General features: G+C 46.6%; 1 protein-coding gene across 4 annotated transcripts in view; it reads left to right on the top strand.

Annotated features, from left to right (window-relative positions):
• The window catches only part of LOC147634754 (uncharacterized), a 112,736-nt gene that overhangs the window by 16,943 nt on the left and 80,486 nt on the right, over positions 1 to 15,307 (top strand). For 3 of the 4 annotated variants that reach the window (XR_015266790.1, XM_086803925.1, XM_086803928.1), the window contains exons 2-3: positions 2,344 to 2,453; positions 3,643 to 3,788. Coding sequence is in view for 3 of the 4 variants with exons in the window: in XM_086803925.1 (XP_086660051.1) it covers positions 2,356 to 2,453; positions 3,643 to 3,788 (244 nt within the window). In the remaining variant the exon portion in view is untranslated. Of the gene's footprint in view, positions 1 to 2,343; positions 2,454 to 3,642; positions 3,789 to 15,307 lie in introns of those variants that run through there. The other variant, XM_086803926.1, reaches the window with a different exon arrangement.

Genomic DNA, 15,307 nt, shown 5'->3' with positions numbered 1-15,307 from the left:
CAACACTTTTGTGATTGGAGAGTTGAGGTGGAAAAAGAGTCCAGTCGCTCGGTCAAGGCTCTCAGGACTGACGGAGGGGGTGAGTTTACATCCCAGGAGTTTCTGCAATATTGCAGGACCCATGGCATTCGGAGACAGCTTACTACAGCATATACTCCATCACAGAATGGAGTTGGAGAGAGGAAGAATAGGACCATTATGGAGATGGCCCATAACACACAGTAATGTGGACCAGCTCTGTCTCACCGCTAAGCTACAGCCGCATCCAAAGATACTGTGCTAAAAAGGACAACTAGGGATCTAAAAAGGACAACTATCCCTCCTGAGTCACGTACTCCTCTTGATGTGCCGGTCTCGCCTTGGAAAACTGAGTCCCACTCATACCCGGCTATGTATGGTAAGCCCCTCTCAGGGCTCTGATGAGTCTCTCTCTATAGAAAATGACATCTCTGCATGTGAGAATCTCGCTCAAACCTCCTAGATTGACCACAGGGTGCCGTTGCAGTTCCATACTGCTAATCTCAAGTGTTTGGTCTCATAGACCCTGTGTCCCTATTTCGGACAACGCTCAGTCATAATGACCCTACCATCTCTGTAGATAGCCCACTTGCCCGCTCTGCGGGCCTCAAGAACTGTCACCATCGCCTCACGCTAGTGTGCCAGCTGTGCTGGGGTGAGATCATCTCCCATGTACACGTGTGTGCCCTTGAGGGCAGCCCGCCTATCTAAGAAAGCCTGTCTACTGGTGGAATCAAGGAATCTGATGATGAAGGGCCGTTCTCATGTCATATCCTTGCCTGCCCTCCATGTATCTAGAAAGAAGGGGGGGGGGTGTGGTGAGGTGGCGATCCCATCCACTCCTATCATTTGGCAAAGCGGCATGGCATCCGCTATGTGTTGTAACTTGTAAGGGAGAAAAGACAGGCACTTCTTCATGATTCAAAACAGATTGCTAAAGCACAATGAGCCTACACCCTGCTGATGATCTCCCACTTCTGATGGGGGCTTGTGGGCCTCCTCCCAACTGGGGCTGCAGCTAACGGGACTATCATGATTTTGTGATGAGAGAGGATAAGGGAGAGGTCTTGTCCTATCTCCTCACATGCTAAGGCCGGTGTTGTCTCGAAAGCCCATGCTACCCGTCCCCCCATGTGATGGTGCGGGCTGGTGCCTGGGCCATGGTGAAAATGTGGAGGATTTGCAGCCAAACCTGCTGCGCCTTGGGACAATCCCAAAGGCAATACCACCGTGACTCGAGAGGGTGCCCACATCTAGACCAGAGAGCTGATCAACCTCCAATTGCCAGCCACGTGCTCATTGCCAAAATCATGTGTGCTATCTGCCCAGGAAAAAGAGTAATCTTCTGCGGTTGAAAGCTGCCCCACAACCGCTTCCAAAAATCATGGAGGAAGCATGTGGGGATGCCTTGTGTCCGCCAGTGTGCTGATTCCCCGCTGATGTAGTATGAACCTTTGGCATGTGGATCTCGGGCCCAGACGGACTGTGTACTCAAAGAAAGGGATGTCGGGGGCGTCCTTGGGGGTGAAGGGATTGTGCCACTGCCACACTCACCCAGAATCCCACCGAAGACGCATCAGTGGCCAGCCCTCTCAAAACCATAATCTCCAAGAGCTCTCTCTGGCCAAAGTGGCCGGAGGTGGGGCGACGTGCCATTTGTGGTCATGAAACCCGAGATTAGCAACATATTAGCTTAATCATGGAATAACCCTAAATCAGCAAAGGGCTTCTTCACTTGCTTTCCCATCCGACCATAGTGTAGCCCATTCTTGATGCGTGACACTTTCTTAGAAGCCCCCATTGGAATTTCCTTAATTTGTGGCACCTTTCACATGCTAGGCCACACACCCCCTTTCCCAATGCTTGCCATGTGGCTAATTACTTCTCTAAGGTATAAACCCTTTTGAGCCTTTCACCTTTATCCTTCAATTGATGCCTTTGGGTGTCCCCTTAGGCTTATCTACCTCACATTGGCTACCTTAAGCTTTGGTTAAGCCCACTAGACTCTCTAAATATGCACCTGTCCTAAGGGAAATTCCGTCAATACAGGACATGTAACTGCTCTATTGGGTAGTTTAAGCATAGACTTGGTGCGTGTGGATAGATCATGCTTCTTGTGTGTTGCATTGTATAGAGCAAGGAGTATTGTTTTGCAAAAATGATGGAGTACTGCATTAGAGTGTAGCCATAATCATGTATCTAATATGCTTCTTGTGTGTTGCATTGTACATAGCAAGTTGTATTGTATTACGAAAATGGAGTACTGCATCAGAGTGTAGCCATAATCATGTATCTAACATCTTTTTCCCTTTGTGGTCTTTGCAGTGCTGGTTTGAGATGATGATATTTTCAAAGTTGGATGCGACAGTGTTTGGCCATGTTTGTGGCTCATTGGATTTTGACATCCCAAGAGGACCTGACCAATCCTTGCAAAGGTACTACCCAGTTTGTGTCTGGAACCATACATAAGTAGATAATTCATTTTTCTACTTTAAGAACATTAAGATACTTTAGGGGTTTGCATCTTTAGCTTATGGGGTCTACAGAGACTGTGCAATGGAAGTTTAAGTGTTGGACATACTGGCTGGTTCAAGAGAGACCAGCCGCTTTATGTGATGAAGGGTGGTGGCTAGAAAGGTGCTAAAAATTTAACATGCAGCTAACAACGAAAGACATAAGATGAGATTAATGCAATTAATCACAGATGAATGCAAAGATGCTCGACCGACAAGAGAGAGATTTGACCTACTCCACTCTGCATTGATTAGAATGCAAATTACAATGAATGGAAAAGCAAACCCTAGAATGGGGTGTTTTCTTGATGATGATGTGGATGCTTGTAGTCACAGTATGTCGGGGAGCCCTTAAGTCTGCTGGCTGTCCACTGTTTCCGAGCACATGCCTAAACTCTACACGAGTGAGACTCTCAGTCTCTTGCCCTCTATTTATAATGTCCTATGGGCTAGTTCGCTGGCCTTTAGGGTTTCCCTGCCAACCCTAAAATAATAATACGAAAGTCCAAATATTCATGATAGCATAATGATGTCCACACACTTGTACACTCTAGCTTTCCTTTGCATAAAGACCAGATGATAATCTTGGGATTTGACTTTCAAACCAAGTCAATCATGTAGACAAATAACGATATCTGTATGTGCTTGATATAGATATCCAAAAGAAATGTATCCATGATAGCATGATGATTCCCACATACCTGTATACTCTTCAAAGTTCAATAGAGAATCTTTCATTTGCATAAGCATAGGATGACTACCTTGTGGCATTACTGCAATGTCAAATTAGTCATGTAGACAAATATACAAGTAATCTATGCTCCGTCAATTAGTCAACCACCACACCAATAGAAAAAAGCAAAATCCAAGTGGAAAAAGCAAGAGCATACAAAAATTGTGGTGCTCCTTTTGCAATGGAGGTGGTCAGAGTCTTTGACTGTTTTTGACAAAGCCTAAATGAGTTCTGTGAATGGACTCTTTACATGTTTTGGCATAAAAAGCTAGAAGGGTAAGACAGTTACTTTTTGGTTCTTTTTCTGCTTGCTTCTCAAGTTCTAGTTATTGGTGATTCTACCTCACAACTGTTAGTGATCTTGTTTTGTGGAATTAGGTTGGATAAGTTTTATAATTGGCAGCAAAGGCCGCTGGGTGTCGTGGTTTGTAGGCTGGAAGACAGAGTACCAATCTATGAGGTTGCCCCTCATGGCTTTGAACAAAACATAGACATGGGTTTAGTAAGGAGTCCTTTCATCACAAGTACCTTCTGCTATCTCTTAAACTCATCAATGATGGTTTTGCACAGTGATGGATTTTATGGATGATGTGTGTATAGAAATCTTGTAGTGACTATGTATGCTAGAACTTTGTTGATTGCACAAAGCATCAGGTGTCTAGTTTTTTCTTTTTGGGTGCGTGCACGTGTGCTTGCCTGTAAGTCAACATTGTTCATGTGATCAGCTGTAAAGATCTTTACACTTAAATTTTTGAGAGAACAGAAGACTTGCAAACTATTGCTGGAGTAAATGGCCTGCATCCAACCAGGCTAACACTTTTTTTTTCCTTTTGCCCTAATGTCTTCAAACGTGGGGTAGGGCGCGGGCAGGTTGTTTCCACTCATAGGCACTTGTTTGGCCTGTTTGGCTGCCCAGAACCGCGGGCAGCTTCTCTTGTGGGTGGCCTGGACCTCTTGCCTTCCAAAATCTACCTGAAACTTTGATGATGGTGTTTAATGTCATTCTCTCCACTAGAACAGCAGCTGCTCTGACTGAGTCAAACAATCAGTCTGAGTCATTAAGGCATTGATGTCCATATTCTCACTTGTAGCCATTCTTGATGTTGTTCTCTGGGTGTGCCAATGTAACAATCCTGGCTAAGAATTATTGAGAGTTTGTGAAAAGAAACACAGTGTCTTGAAACAATCACATGAGTTCACCTGAGTTCAAGTATGGAGAGGGGATGGAGTTTGAGGAAATTGGAGTCTGCCTTTGGTAATAGAACTTCTCTTTTGAACCACATCCCCCCCTCTTCGATGCAAGAAAAGGTCTTCTATGTACGATTGCAAAAATGGATATGATCTATTGAGATATGATTGGCGTCTCCAGATAACAAATGTTTTTGACTCTAGATGAGCAAGAAAGCTGCCCTTGCTCTGGAGCCATTTCCATATGGAGGCATTTCCATCTGCCATGGAAAGCATTAATAAGGTCTCTCCAGATGACAGGGGCATACTCTGCAAGATGTTAGCGCATAATAAAACCCATGATAGTAATTTACACTTTTCAGTTTATACTTAGTCATGGGATTCTTATTACAGTTTTAGCTATCAACAGTCGTAACCGAATAAGTCATGACGTTTTGTATCACTTGGGATATCTTGTAAATGAAAAGCACAAAACATATATTATATGGATATACAGAGAAATGGATGTTCAACAACCTGTATGATCTTTCTGTTCATTGTCTTGTTCATTGTATGATGATGATAATTGACTTGTGTATTTGTTTGTTTGATAAATATGTGAATCTTACTGTGTTGGATATCTGCCAACAGTTTTGGCCATCCTGTTGTGATCGATGTCTCGCTGTATTCAGGCCTTTGTCATGGATTTGTCGTTGGTCGCGGGATTACCTCTCCCCACTAAATGGGTAATCGTCCAGGGCCTCATTGAGTCGGAGGATCACATTTTATATTGCCATAATTGTCAGAATATGCAGCGGAGATGATGACAAAATCTGAAAACTCAAGAGCAAGTGCACTGCAGAAAAACACAGCAATAGAGAAGGAGAGAGAGAGGCGTGTAACTCTGCTATATTTACACAAGAAAATCCCGGAAACTGACAACATGTGTGGGGGCAAGGGGCCATATATGGCCCCTATGATCCAGTCGGCCAGTAGCAAGGACAGCCGACAGCATCAAAAGACACCCGACCTGCAGAAATCCCAGTCGGCCAGCTCGTGTCAGTCGGCCAGCACACGTGTGCAGTTGGCCAGCTATACAGAGAGAGACGGGGAGCAGCAAGAGTAGTTGGCCATCACCTAGATCAATCCCAGAACCACAGGACAGCCTCCCACACCTGGTAAAAATAGGGAAAAAATATGGAGAGTGGGGAAAAATGAGAAAACACCTAAATCGGACGGGCACACCCACAACAGAGGCCCTGGTGTAAACATACAGACAGTAGATGACTGCTAACACCCCCTCTCAGCTCTTGGATGTGGAACCAACCCCAGTGAGCTGGAGTGCCGCCGGAGCAAAGCCTGAGATAGAGACTTCGTGAAGAGGTCCACCACACTGTCCTCCGTTGAACAAAACTCTAGCAAGATGTCATCAGCAACGATCTTTTCACGAACAAAATGCCTCTGGATGACCATGGGTTCCTCCAATGGAAACCCAATCCTGCCAAGTAACCTCTGCAACCTCACCACCTCGCAAGCAGCACCACAAGCAGCCCAGTACTCTACCTCTGTCGTCGACAAGGCAATAGATGGTTGCCTTTTACTGCTCCATAAAACTGCGGAAAAACTGTAGCGTGATGTCAAGGTCCTCATGTCTGGCTCTCCTCCCCAATCTGAGTAACTCCGACCGTGGAGTCTGACTCCATCCATCAATCCCTCTCTTGTGTAAAAGAGTCCAAGATCCTTCACATGATGCAGAAACCACAAGATACGCAATCTTTCCTCCCAAAGAGTCCTCTGCAAACATGAGCTCAAGAGCCTCATCAGAAAGCTCCCGTCTAATCTGGTATCCAGCAACCAGATCAATGAACCATTCTGCTTTTGAGTCAAAGAGGCATCATATTGCTCACAAGGATCAACACCTATTACGGTGGGATGCCAAGTCCTAGAAACCTGTTGAAGATCACTCAAGGCCTTCGGAAACCTGTAACCAAGCCCCTCTGAATCCGGAACCACAAAGCCTAGAGAATGTGCAACATCCACCTCCACTTGCAAGTAATTAACTGCCACCTGCCTGGCCTTCCAATAGGTTCCCGTGGAAAGAACTTCCTCATCTATAGGAGTTTCTTTGTCCCGAATGCTGCGAGACATCAGAGCATAGGTTACCCGTAAAGTTTCCTCTGACTGACGAACACAAGAACTACCAACATATGTACTGGAAAGTTCCTGCCAACTGCTGCCATCATCTGGCAAGCTATCTACCATCTGGTCCCGGGAAGCCTGCACCTATATCGTATCCACACTTAAGTGGCCATTACCAGACTGCCACTCATCACAAAACTGAGGACCTGGGAGAGAGAGTGCTGAAAGTTTGTAAACTCCATTCTCCACTCCGCCTTCCCAAACGTATCCGTAGCGGAGAGTCCTCCAACCTCCTCCCTGCACACGAAGAAAATGAAACACCGGTGTCCATAACCTCCATGTGCACAAAAGCTGGAGTCTTCACGGTTGCTGCTGAGGATTCGGCACCCTTCTCAGTGCTCCGCTTGGGACATTGCCTCCAATAGTGGCTTTTCTCGCCACAATCATTATAGGTCCTCTCTGCCTTGAGTTTCTCGCGGTCTGAGTCGGACATCTTCTCAGAAGACTTTTCCGAGGAAGCCTTTCCTTTGCCCTTGTTACGGCCTTTTGACCGTTGGCCAATTAAGGCCTCCGAACCTCCGCCCTGTGGAGGGTTCGTGAATCTTTCCTCTTGGTCCAAGACCATGGGCACAAGCTCCTTCCATGTGATGGTGCTGAGCCTGCCACCACTGGTAATCAAAGAAGAGTAAAATGCTGAGTACTGAGAGGGTAAATGCGACAGCAACGTGATGGCCATATCCTCTGATGATATCTCTTTCCCAGCTGCAGCTTGTTGATGTGCTCCCGCATCGCCGACGACTTTGCAGGATTCATCACCCGCATCTGTACTTCCAAGGAGATCCTCTTCATGGGCGATACCCTGTTATAGAGAGAAGCCAAATGCTGCCATATACCTCTGGCCAGCGTCATATGCTTGATATGATTGATTACCTGCGGTGTGCAATTGAGGAAAATGAAAGAACGGACCCTGGCGTTGACACGATCCCACAACTGTGCTTGTGCCTCGTGTTCCTTCCGAATCGAGGGTAACTTCCCTTCCTCTAACTCCGGCCGTGGAACCCCAACAACAATGAAATCAGCAAGGTCGTAAGACTCGAAAACAGATTCCATCATTACCTTCGGTCCATATCATACCCAAAACTCTAGAGCCACTTGACTACCTGTGTATACCATGAGCGACTGTCCCCTGACTCTGCAAGCTGCCTGGATGCCTCAAAAGCAATGCGCGGGAGTCGGTCCACCGGCATGTCACTAAGTTTGTGCAAGAAACATACTATCTGAAAGAGTGCCTCCACTAGCATCGGTGGTGCAGCAAACTCTGCTCTCACAATGTCATGGGGAACGGATGGCTTGCTACGAACCATCCGGGATAGCAGTATGACCTGTGGGCGCTCTATCTGGCTGCATGTGGAGGCTGCCAAGCCTGTTGTCCAAGCTGGGGCTGCATACATCAGGGATGGGGCGACTAAAGTGTCAAAAAGCCACCCTTTTGTACGGGGCTCGTGGGAATGTGCTTGATGGCTCTGTCTCTCTAGTATAGCCAAGGCTGCATAGGCTCGGGTGAGTCGATCATGGGCTGCCTGCGTCATAGAGAATAGCCCGGCTTTGCTGGTGAATGTAATCCCCAAATATACATAAGATGTAGAGACCTCTACTTGGCTGCCCTCAAACACAAAAACAAATCTCCTCCTCATTGCTGGCGATGTATGGAAGATCATAACCTTGGTTTTCCCAAGGTTCACTGTGAGGCCTCTGTCTCTGCAGAAAAGCTCTAGAGCCTCTAGATGCTGCTGTAGTCCCTCCTGTGTCTCTGAAATCAGAATAATGTCATCAGCATATAGCATAATATGTACCTGTGTGTCCGAGATCTGCCCGCCGACTCCACCTCCTCACTGAATATAGTCTGCTACCTCGTCAATGTATAGCCCGAAGAGGGTGGGAGATAGTGGGCATCCTTGCTTCACACCAATGGTGCTAGCAAAGTCTGCAGACATACCTCCTGGGCATCTGACCCTGGCTGCCACATGCTCATAAAGAGCATAAATTCCCCACATCATCTCTGCAGGTACTCCCAGTGTCACGAGTCTCTGAAAGAGCCGCTCTCGAGGAACCGTATCGAACGCTTTGCGGAAATCCACAAAGCAGCAATGTAAGCACCTGCCCCAGCTCCTGGCCTGCTCAATCAGTATCCTAATAGTGAAGACATGGTCAATGGTGGAGAAGCCTCGCCGAAAACCTACCTGTCCAGGGGCTCGGAGACTGTGGGCCTGTGCATAGTGACTAAGCTCTGCCTCCAATACTGCCCCATATAATTTGGCCAATGTATGACCAACCATGATAGTCCTGTATACGGTCCCCAGCCTTATGTAAAGGCACTACAGTATGCATAGTCCATGTCTCAGGCAAACCCTCTGCTAGAGCTCTATTAAAGAGCCAGGCAATGAAGGTGACAGAGTCTGCTGCATATATAAGGTGCTCTCCCTGGAGGCCTGTGTGATCCGCGGCTCTCCCATGTTGTAATCTCCGTATAGCTCTAGTGACCATCTTGCTGGTGAAGAAAGTAGGGGCTGTGGGGCACTGCTCTGATGGCTGAGGGATAGGTGGCTGGGCTGGGATCTGGTATAGTCTCTCCGCGTAAGCATGCCATGTAGCAGGGTCCTCTATCGGTGTGGGTGGGGAAGGCTCCCTGAGCTGGCGCCAGGCCACATCTGCATCCCGGCTCATCAGCAAGTGGTGGATGTCCCAATACTGTGCCTCCTCATATGCCCGTCTCTTACGTCTAGTAAGGGCGGACATCTGTCGTCCAGCGTGGCGTAGTGTAATCTGGCCCAGCTCTCTCTGTACTCTCGGCTGTCTGGGTAACTGGCGGCACTCATCATCATACCAGCAGTTCCGGGGCATAGTCCTAGAACGGTTGCTCTCCATGGCTGCTGAATGCAATACTGACGTAAGTCCATCCGTGAGTGCCGATAGAGGTGCTGATGGATCTAGATGTAGTATCCCCTCATAGACATGGTTTGTGTATATATCCTCCAACTCTTTAGTGAAAAATGGATGATGGTGCGAGGTGGGTCGTGAGGGTGGTTCTAATGGTGTGTGGCTGGTTGCTAGTGATAGCACAAGATGTGAGTGGTCAGCTCCAATAGGGCATGGGGGGATAGTAAAGTCCTGAACAAGATCCATGCCTCCTATGGACCCCATGACATAATCGACTGTGCTGCCTCCACCCGCTCCTCCCTTCTGGAAGCATGTAACCCTCCAGAGTCCGACCAGCGCATCATACCATTATAGATAAGGAGCTGGTGTGCTGCACCCACGGCCAGTAGGTGTGATCCATAACTTGTGTTGTCAGCACCTCGGTCAGATGATACTCTCCCCAACCTGACTGCATCCATATCAAGAGCATCTAGTAGTATAGGATCTGCAAAGTCAAAAATCTCACACTGCCGGCTCTGGGTTCGGGCATTGAAGTCCCCCACAAGGGAGACTTTACCTTGCTGTGAGAAATGAATGATGTCCTCAGATAAGATTGAGTAGGGTGACTGCTCCGTCAAGGAACTCTCCTCCACCACCTCCTCATATCTGCTGTCCAACTCCTCCCCCATCTCACCAGCATCATCTGTGTCCTCCTCAGCCTGTCTCTGAGTCCTCCTCTGTCTGGCAGGTGTGTATGTGGACCCCTTGGGTGGAAAATAGCATAATGTGAAGAAAGCCGCCCTCGTATCTGAGAGCTGTATCCGTATCCACATGTATCTAGCCTCCTCATCCACCTGCTCCACCCTCACCAAGTGCTGTAAGCCACTCCTCACAAGTACTGCTACTCCTCCAGACCCCCTGGAAGTACCCTGTCGTCTAGTCCTCCTGTATGCAGACTCCCATTGATAGCCCTGTACTTGTGGTAGTCCCCTCTCCAGGCTCTGATGCGTCTCTGTGATCATGATGATGTCTCGGCCCTCCATCACCTCCTCCAATCTCCTTGGGTGTGTCCACAAGGAACCGTCACAATTCCATATGGTAATCTGTATCCTCCAAGTGATGTCCTCCGTCGATGTCTCATAGGCCGCGAGTCCCTATGCAATCGGCCGGCCATCAATGAAGACCCGGCCATCTCTGTAAAAGGCCTTCTTCCCCTCCTTTCTTGCTTGAATCACCTTGGGTAGGCAAGCTTTGCGGTGCTCCACTTGCATCTTCGTGAGATCCTCATCAATATATATGGGGCTGCCCGGTAGACTCCTCAAGATGATCCTATTCTTCATGAATGTTATCTTGTCCTCTTCATTGTGAAATTGGAGGACAAGAACCCTCCTCTTCTCCTCTTTCCCCACTCTCCAAGTCTTTGTGAAGGGCAATGGAGTGTCTTCGGAATACCCGAGTGTGGTACATAGAGCTTTACCTTCTCGCTCGGGTGTATCTTTGGATGCAGGTAGGCCGGATACTCATACATTAAGCCGGCGGGCGTGTCTCATCTTCTCTTCTTCAAGTGTGGCATGTACTCAGATGGGCTTCTCCTTGACCTCCTCCTTGATGCTTTTCTTTGCCACCTCAACCCATCCGTCTTTGGCCGCCTCTATGTGTGCCTCAAGGGATTATGTAACCTCTTTGGTTATCTCCTCTTTGATGTTTTTCTTCTCTACTTCGCGGATTTCGCCTTCTTCCTTTGCAAATTGCTCTCGGAGTGAGCTCACCTTGTCAAATCCCCACGGATCCCCTCGTGATCGATCTTGGTTCGAGACTCGAAACCTGCAAACAAACGAACAAACAAACAAGCAAGGGGGTGCAGGCCTGACTCACCACCCAACCATGACAGCCGTGGGCAAGCCCACAATCTTGGCTGTCCCCACGGAGCCACGAGCTGAGCTAACTAGGATGACGTACCGACCAATCTTCTCCTCGCGACGTCCCATACTGCCATGAAGCTGCCCTCGCGGGCCTTGAGACTGCTGCCGGTCTCGGCTGCGTAAAGCAGGTGCACGTTTGCACTAGATCCAGGCTCCAAGACCATAGAGCTCTCACAAACTCGCGAGACTCTCTATATCCCAATAACTAACCTTGGCTACCCTTTTATAGGCTCTTGGCCGGTCGTCGGGCGTCCACACTTGGGCACCCGCCCGTCCATACTTGGGTGCCCGCCCGTTAGTATTTCCCTAACTCAGCTCGTCAATCAGCCTGCCTAGTTCCAAGCTTCCCCAAGCCTCGAAACTAGTCTTGCGTGCGTGTAGCACACGGTAGATACACACTGTGTACATGACATACTCCCCTTCCTCTAAGAGCTCACTCCTGAGCTCACTAAAAAGCCAGGGTAATCTCTCTGAAGAGTAGTCAATGTCTCCCATGTAGCGTCCTCCTCAACACGATCCTTCCACTTGATCTTGTATTCCGTGATAAGCGTATTACGCAATCTTCGTTCACGAAATCCAAGAATCTTTTTAAGTTCGTGCGGAACAAATGTCATGTCCTCGACATCTATAATTTCTTGAGGAGTAACTAACTGATCTGCTGCACCCAGTACTTCCTTAAGTCTACTGACATGAAATACAGGATGAACTTTCACATGAGAAGGCAAATCCAATTCATATGCAACTGAACCAATCCGTCGTGTAACACGAAATGGTCCACAGTATCTAGGGGATAATTTCGGAGATCAACCTGTCCGTGAAGTCTCGGAATCTTTCGGAACTCACAAATACACCATCGTTCCTTCAGAGAACTCTCTGGGTGAACGATGTCTATTAGAATAAAACCTGTCTCGGTCTTGAGCGCTTCTAATAGATTCCTTTGCAACTTGTAACATTTCTTGCATATCTTGCAAAAAAATTACGTGCTGCATCATGCTGAAGTCCTGAGAATCCTACTGTAACAGGTGATCTAGGTTGAAAACCATACATAAGCATGAAAGGACTAAACCCTGTACTCGTATGCTTAGTATTGTTATATGCAAATTCTAACATAGGAAGATAATCCTCCCATGAACTCTGTCTTTTGGATACATATGCTCGAAGCATATCCTCCAAAATCTGATTCACTCTTTCAGTCTGGCCATTAGATTGAGGATGATCTCAGGAACTCAAATTCAAAGTTGTTTCCAACTTTTCAAAAACAAGTTTTCAAAAATCACTCGTAAACTTAGAGTCCCTTTCACTGACTATGTCTTGCGGTAACCCGTACAGTCTAAACGATTGCTCGATAAACTGCCGTGCTAATTGCGTAGCTGTAATAGTCTTCCGGGTCGGTAAAAATCTAGCCATTTTTGTCAAGCGATCTACCACACCCAAATAGAATCGTGGCCTTGATGTGTTCTTGGCAATCTGGTAATAAAATCCATGGAAATACTTTCCCATTTATTACCTGGGATTTGCAAAGGATGCAACAACCCAGCCTGTCTAAAGCGTTCAGCTTTATTTGCCTGACAAATCTGACACTTGAGAACATAATCTTCTACATACCCTTTCATCTTGGGCCAATAAAAAGTGTGTCTCACTAAAGATAGCGTCCTGTGTACCCCAGGGTGTCCAGCAGAAGGGGAGTCGTGACACTCCTTAAGAATCTTGGACCTAATGTCCGGGATCTGTGGTACACAAATTTTGTCATTACGGAATAGTAAACCATTCCGAATCATCCACTGGCCTCTTTAATCCAGGAGGAGAAAAAAAAAACAAGGAAAGCCACGTTTTTTTAGAGCTTTCGTTTTTTTTTAGTTTAAATTTTTTTTTAAAAAGTTTTAAAAGACCCCTCCTCCAAGGTTTCAAAGTGTTTATTTTTTTTTTAAGAGTATAGAATATATATATCCATATATATATATATATTTATTTATTTATTCAAGAAAAAAAAACAAACAAACAAACACAAAAGCAAAGCAAAAGCTGAGCCTAGCTTTTGGAGATTTTTAGCTTTTGGGAAACCTTTATAAACCCCCTCTAGTGGGCTTCTTGCCACACCTCTCTTAAGTTTCAAGCTCTCAAGCTCTCAAGTTCCCTCGCACTTTTGTTGTGCAAAGATCGAATTTTCTCTCCACGTACCCTCTTTACGATGTCGACCCAAGAATCGGAGTTGGAGCCCCTTGTGGAACGCGAAGGCTTGCCGGCTACGAAAGGTACCAATGTTGATCTTTTTGACGATTTTGTGTCAAAATCAGATTTCCAAGAGTTCAAAGTAGCTCTCGAAGCTTCTTCGACGGAACGTCAGGCACAAATCGCAGCCCAGATGCAAGCTTTGCAGAACTCCATCGCTCTGTTGACCACTACCCTCTCTACTTTCTCGGGTATGGATACCTTGGCTTCAGCTTTAGGCCCCAATATTACTCCGGAACCGTTTGGGGGCGAGCAAAAGCAGCGCACCAAGGAGATCGTGGACACGTGGCTACACAAGTGGCAAGTTCACTTTCAGTTTCATCCATATGATGACGGAAAGAGGATCCAGTTAGCAGCAGGTTTCCTGTCCGGCAAAGCTTTGCTTTGGTGGAAGGAACTCAACCCTAAGCCAATGACTTGGGCACAATTCGAAGACGTCTTCAAGAAAGAATTCCTCAAGAAAGAGGATGACTATGATGTTGTTGCCCGGTTTTCAGCTTTGACCATGACCTCGCAGCACCTCACTTATGAGGTCTACCTCCAGAAGTTCATGACTTGCAGATGAAAGCTACAAAGATAGATCCCACTACTCTTTTGGGGTTTTTCGTAGCTGGTTTACCAGACTCGTACCGTTTACAGGTAAAAAATAACAAATGTAAAACTTTGGACGAGGCCATTCATTCAGCTCGTATCTATGATGATACGATGGTCTCTTCCAAGTCGAAACCCGTTTACCGAGCAGGGGAACAAGCATAAAAGAAAGTTCTCCGCACCTATGGCTAACACGACAGAAGGAAAGTCTTCGGACCAACCTTCGAAGAATTCAAGTTCGACACCAGCGAAGAAGAAACGACTCCTTAGGGCTTAGAAGGAAGGACGACGTTTTATTTGCCAAGAAAAAGGACACATGCGTAACGAGTGCCCAAAGCAAAAGGGTACCAAGACAAACGCAGGACCCAAGCCAAAGGCAGCTAACCAGTTGTCTTTGACAGGTACGTCAATTACTGTACTTTCTCGCTCTAGTACTTGTTTTGATTGTCTGTTCAATTCTAAAGTATTTGGCTTGCATGATCTTCTCCGAGTTTATGGAGAAGTGAATGGCCATAAGATTCACATTCTTTTAGACCCTGGCAGTTCGCATAACTTTGTTAACTACAAACTTGTGCAGAATTTGAGTCTTGATACAACACTTAGCGACCATACCTATGAGGTACGTCTACCTGCGGGAAGGCAAGTTTGGGATCGCAAGGTCGAGATGCTTCCAATCCAGATTCAGGACTACAAAGACACTCTGGAATGCTATGTAATGCATCTGGAAAATGTAGACTTGTTATTAGGGATTAAGTGGTTTAAGACTCTTCAAGTCCAGATAGATTGGTCTAGTCATATTTTTTCTTTTCAGCATAGGGACATCCAGTATAGTATTTTAGGTGATTGTATTCATCCCTCTCAGGGACCTCTTGTAAATACAATTGATTTTGGAAATATAATGGATTCTTCTTTGTATACCGCTTTCCATTGTGTATTGATTCCACTTTCTTCTTTTCTCATCCCTTCCATGGATGTAAATGAATTAAGTGTGTTTGAAAGCAAAGAATTACAGAAGATACTTGATTCGTTTCAAGATGTATTTCCTAAGGAACTGCCATCGGGTTTACCACCTGAACGGG

This window comes from Cibotium barometz, chromosome 10, assembly GCF_041138505.1.
Source record: "Cibotium barometz isolate CiBa-2024 chromosome 10, ASM4113850v1, whole genome shotgun sequence".
NCBI lineage: Eukaryota > Viridiplantae > Streptophyta > Polypodiopsida > Cyatheales > Cibotiaceae > Cibotium > Cibotium barometz.
The sequence above is the reverse complement of the archived record's forward strand: the minus strand, read 5'-3'. Positions and strand labels throughout refer to the sequence as shown.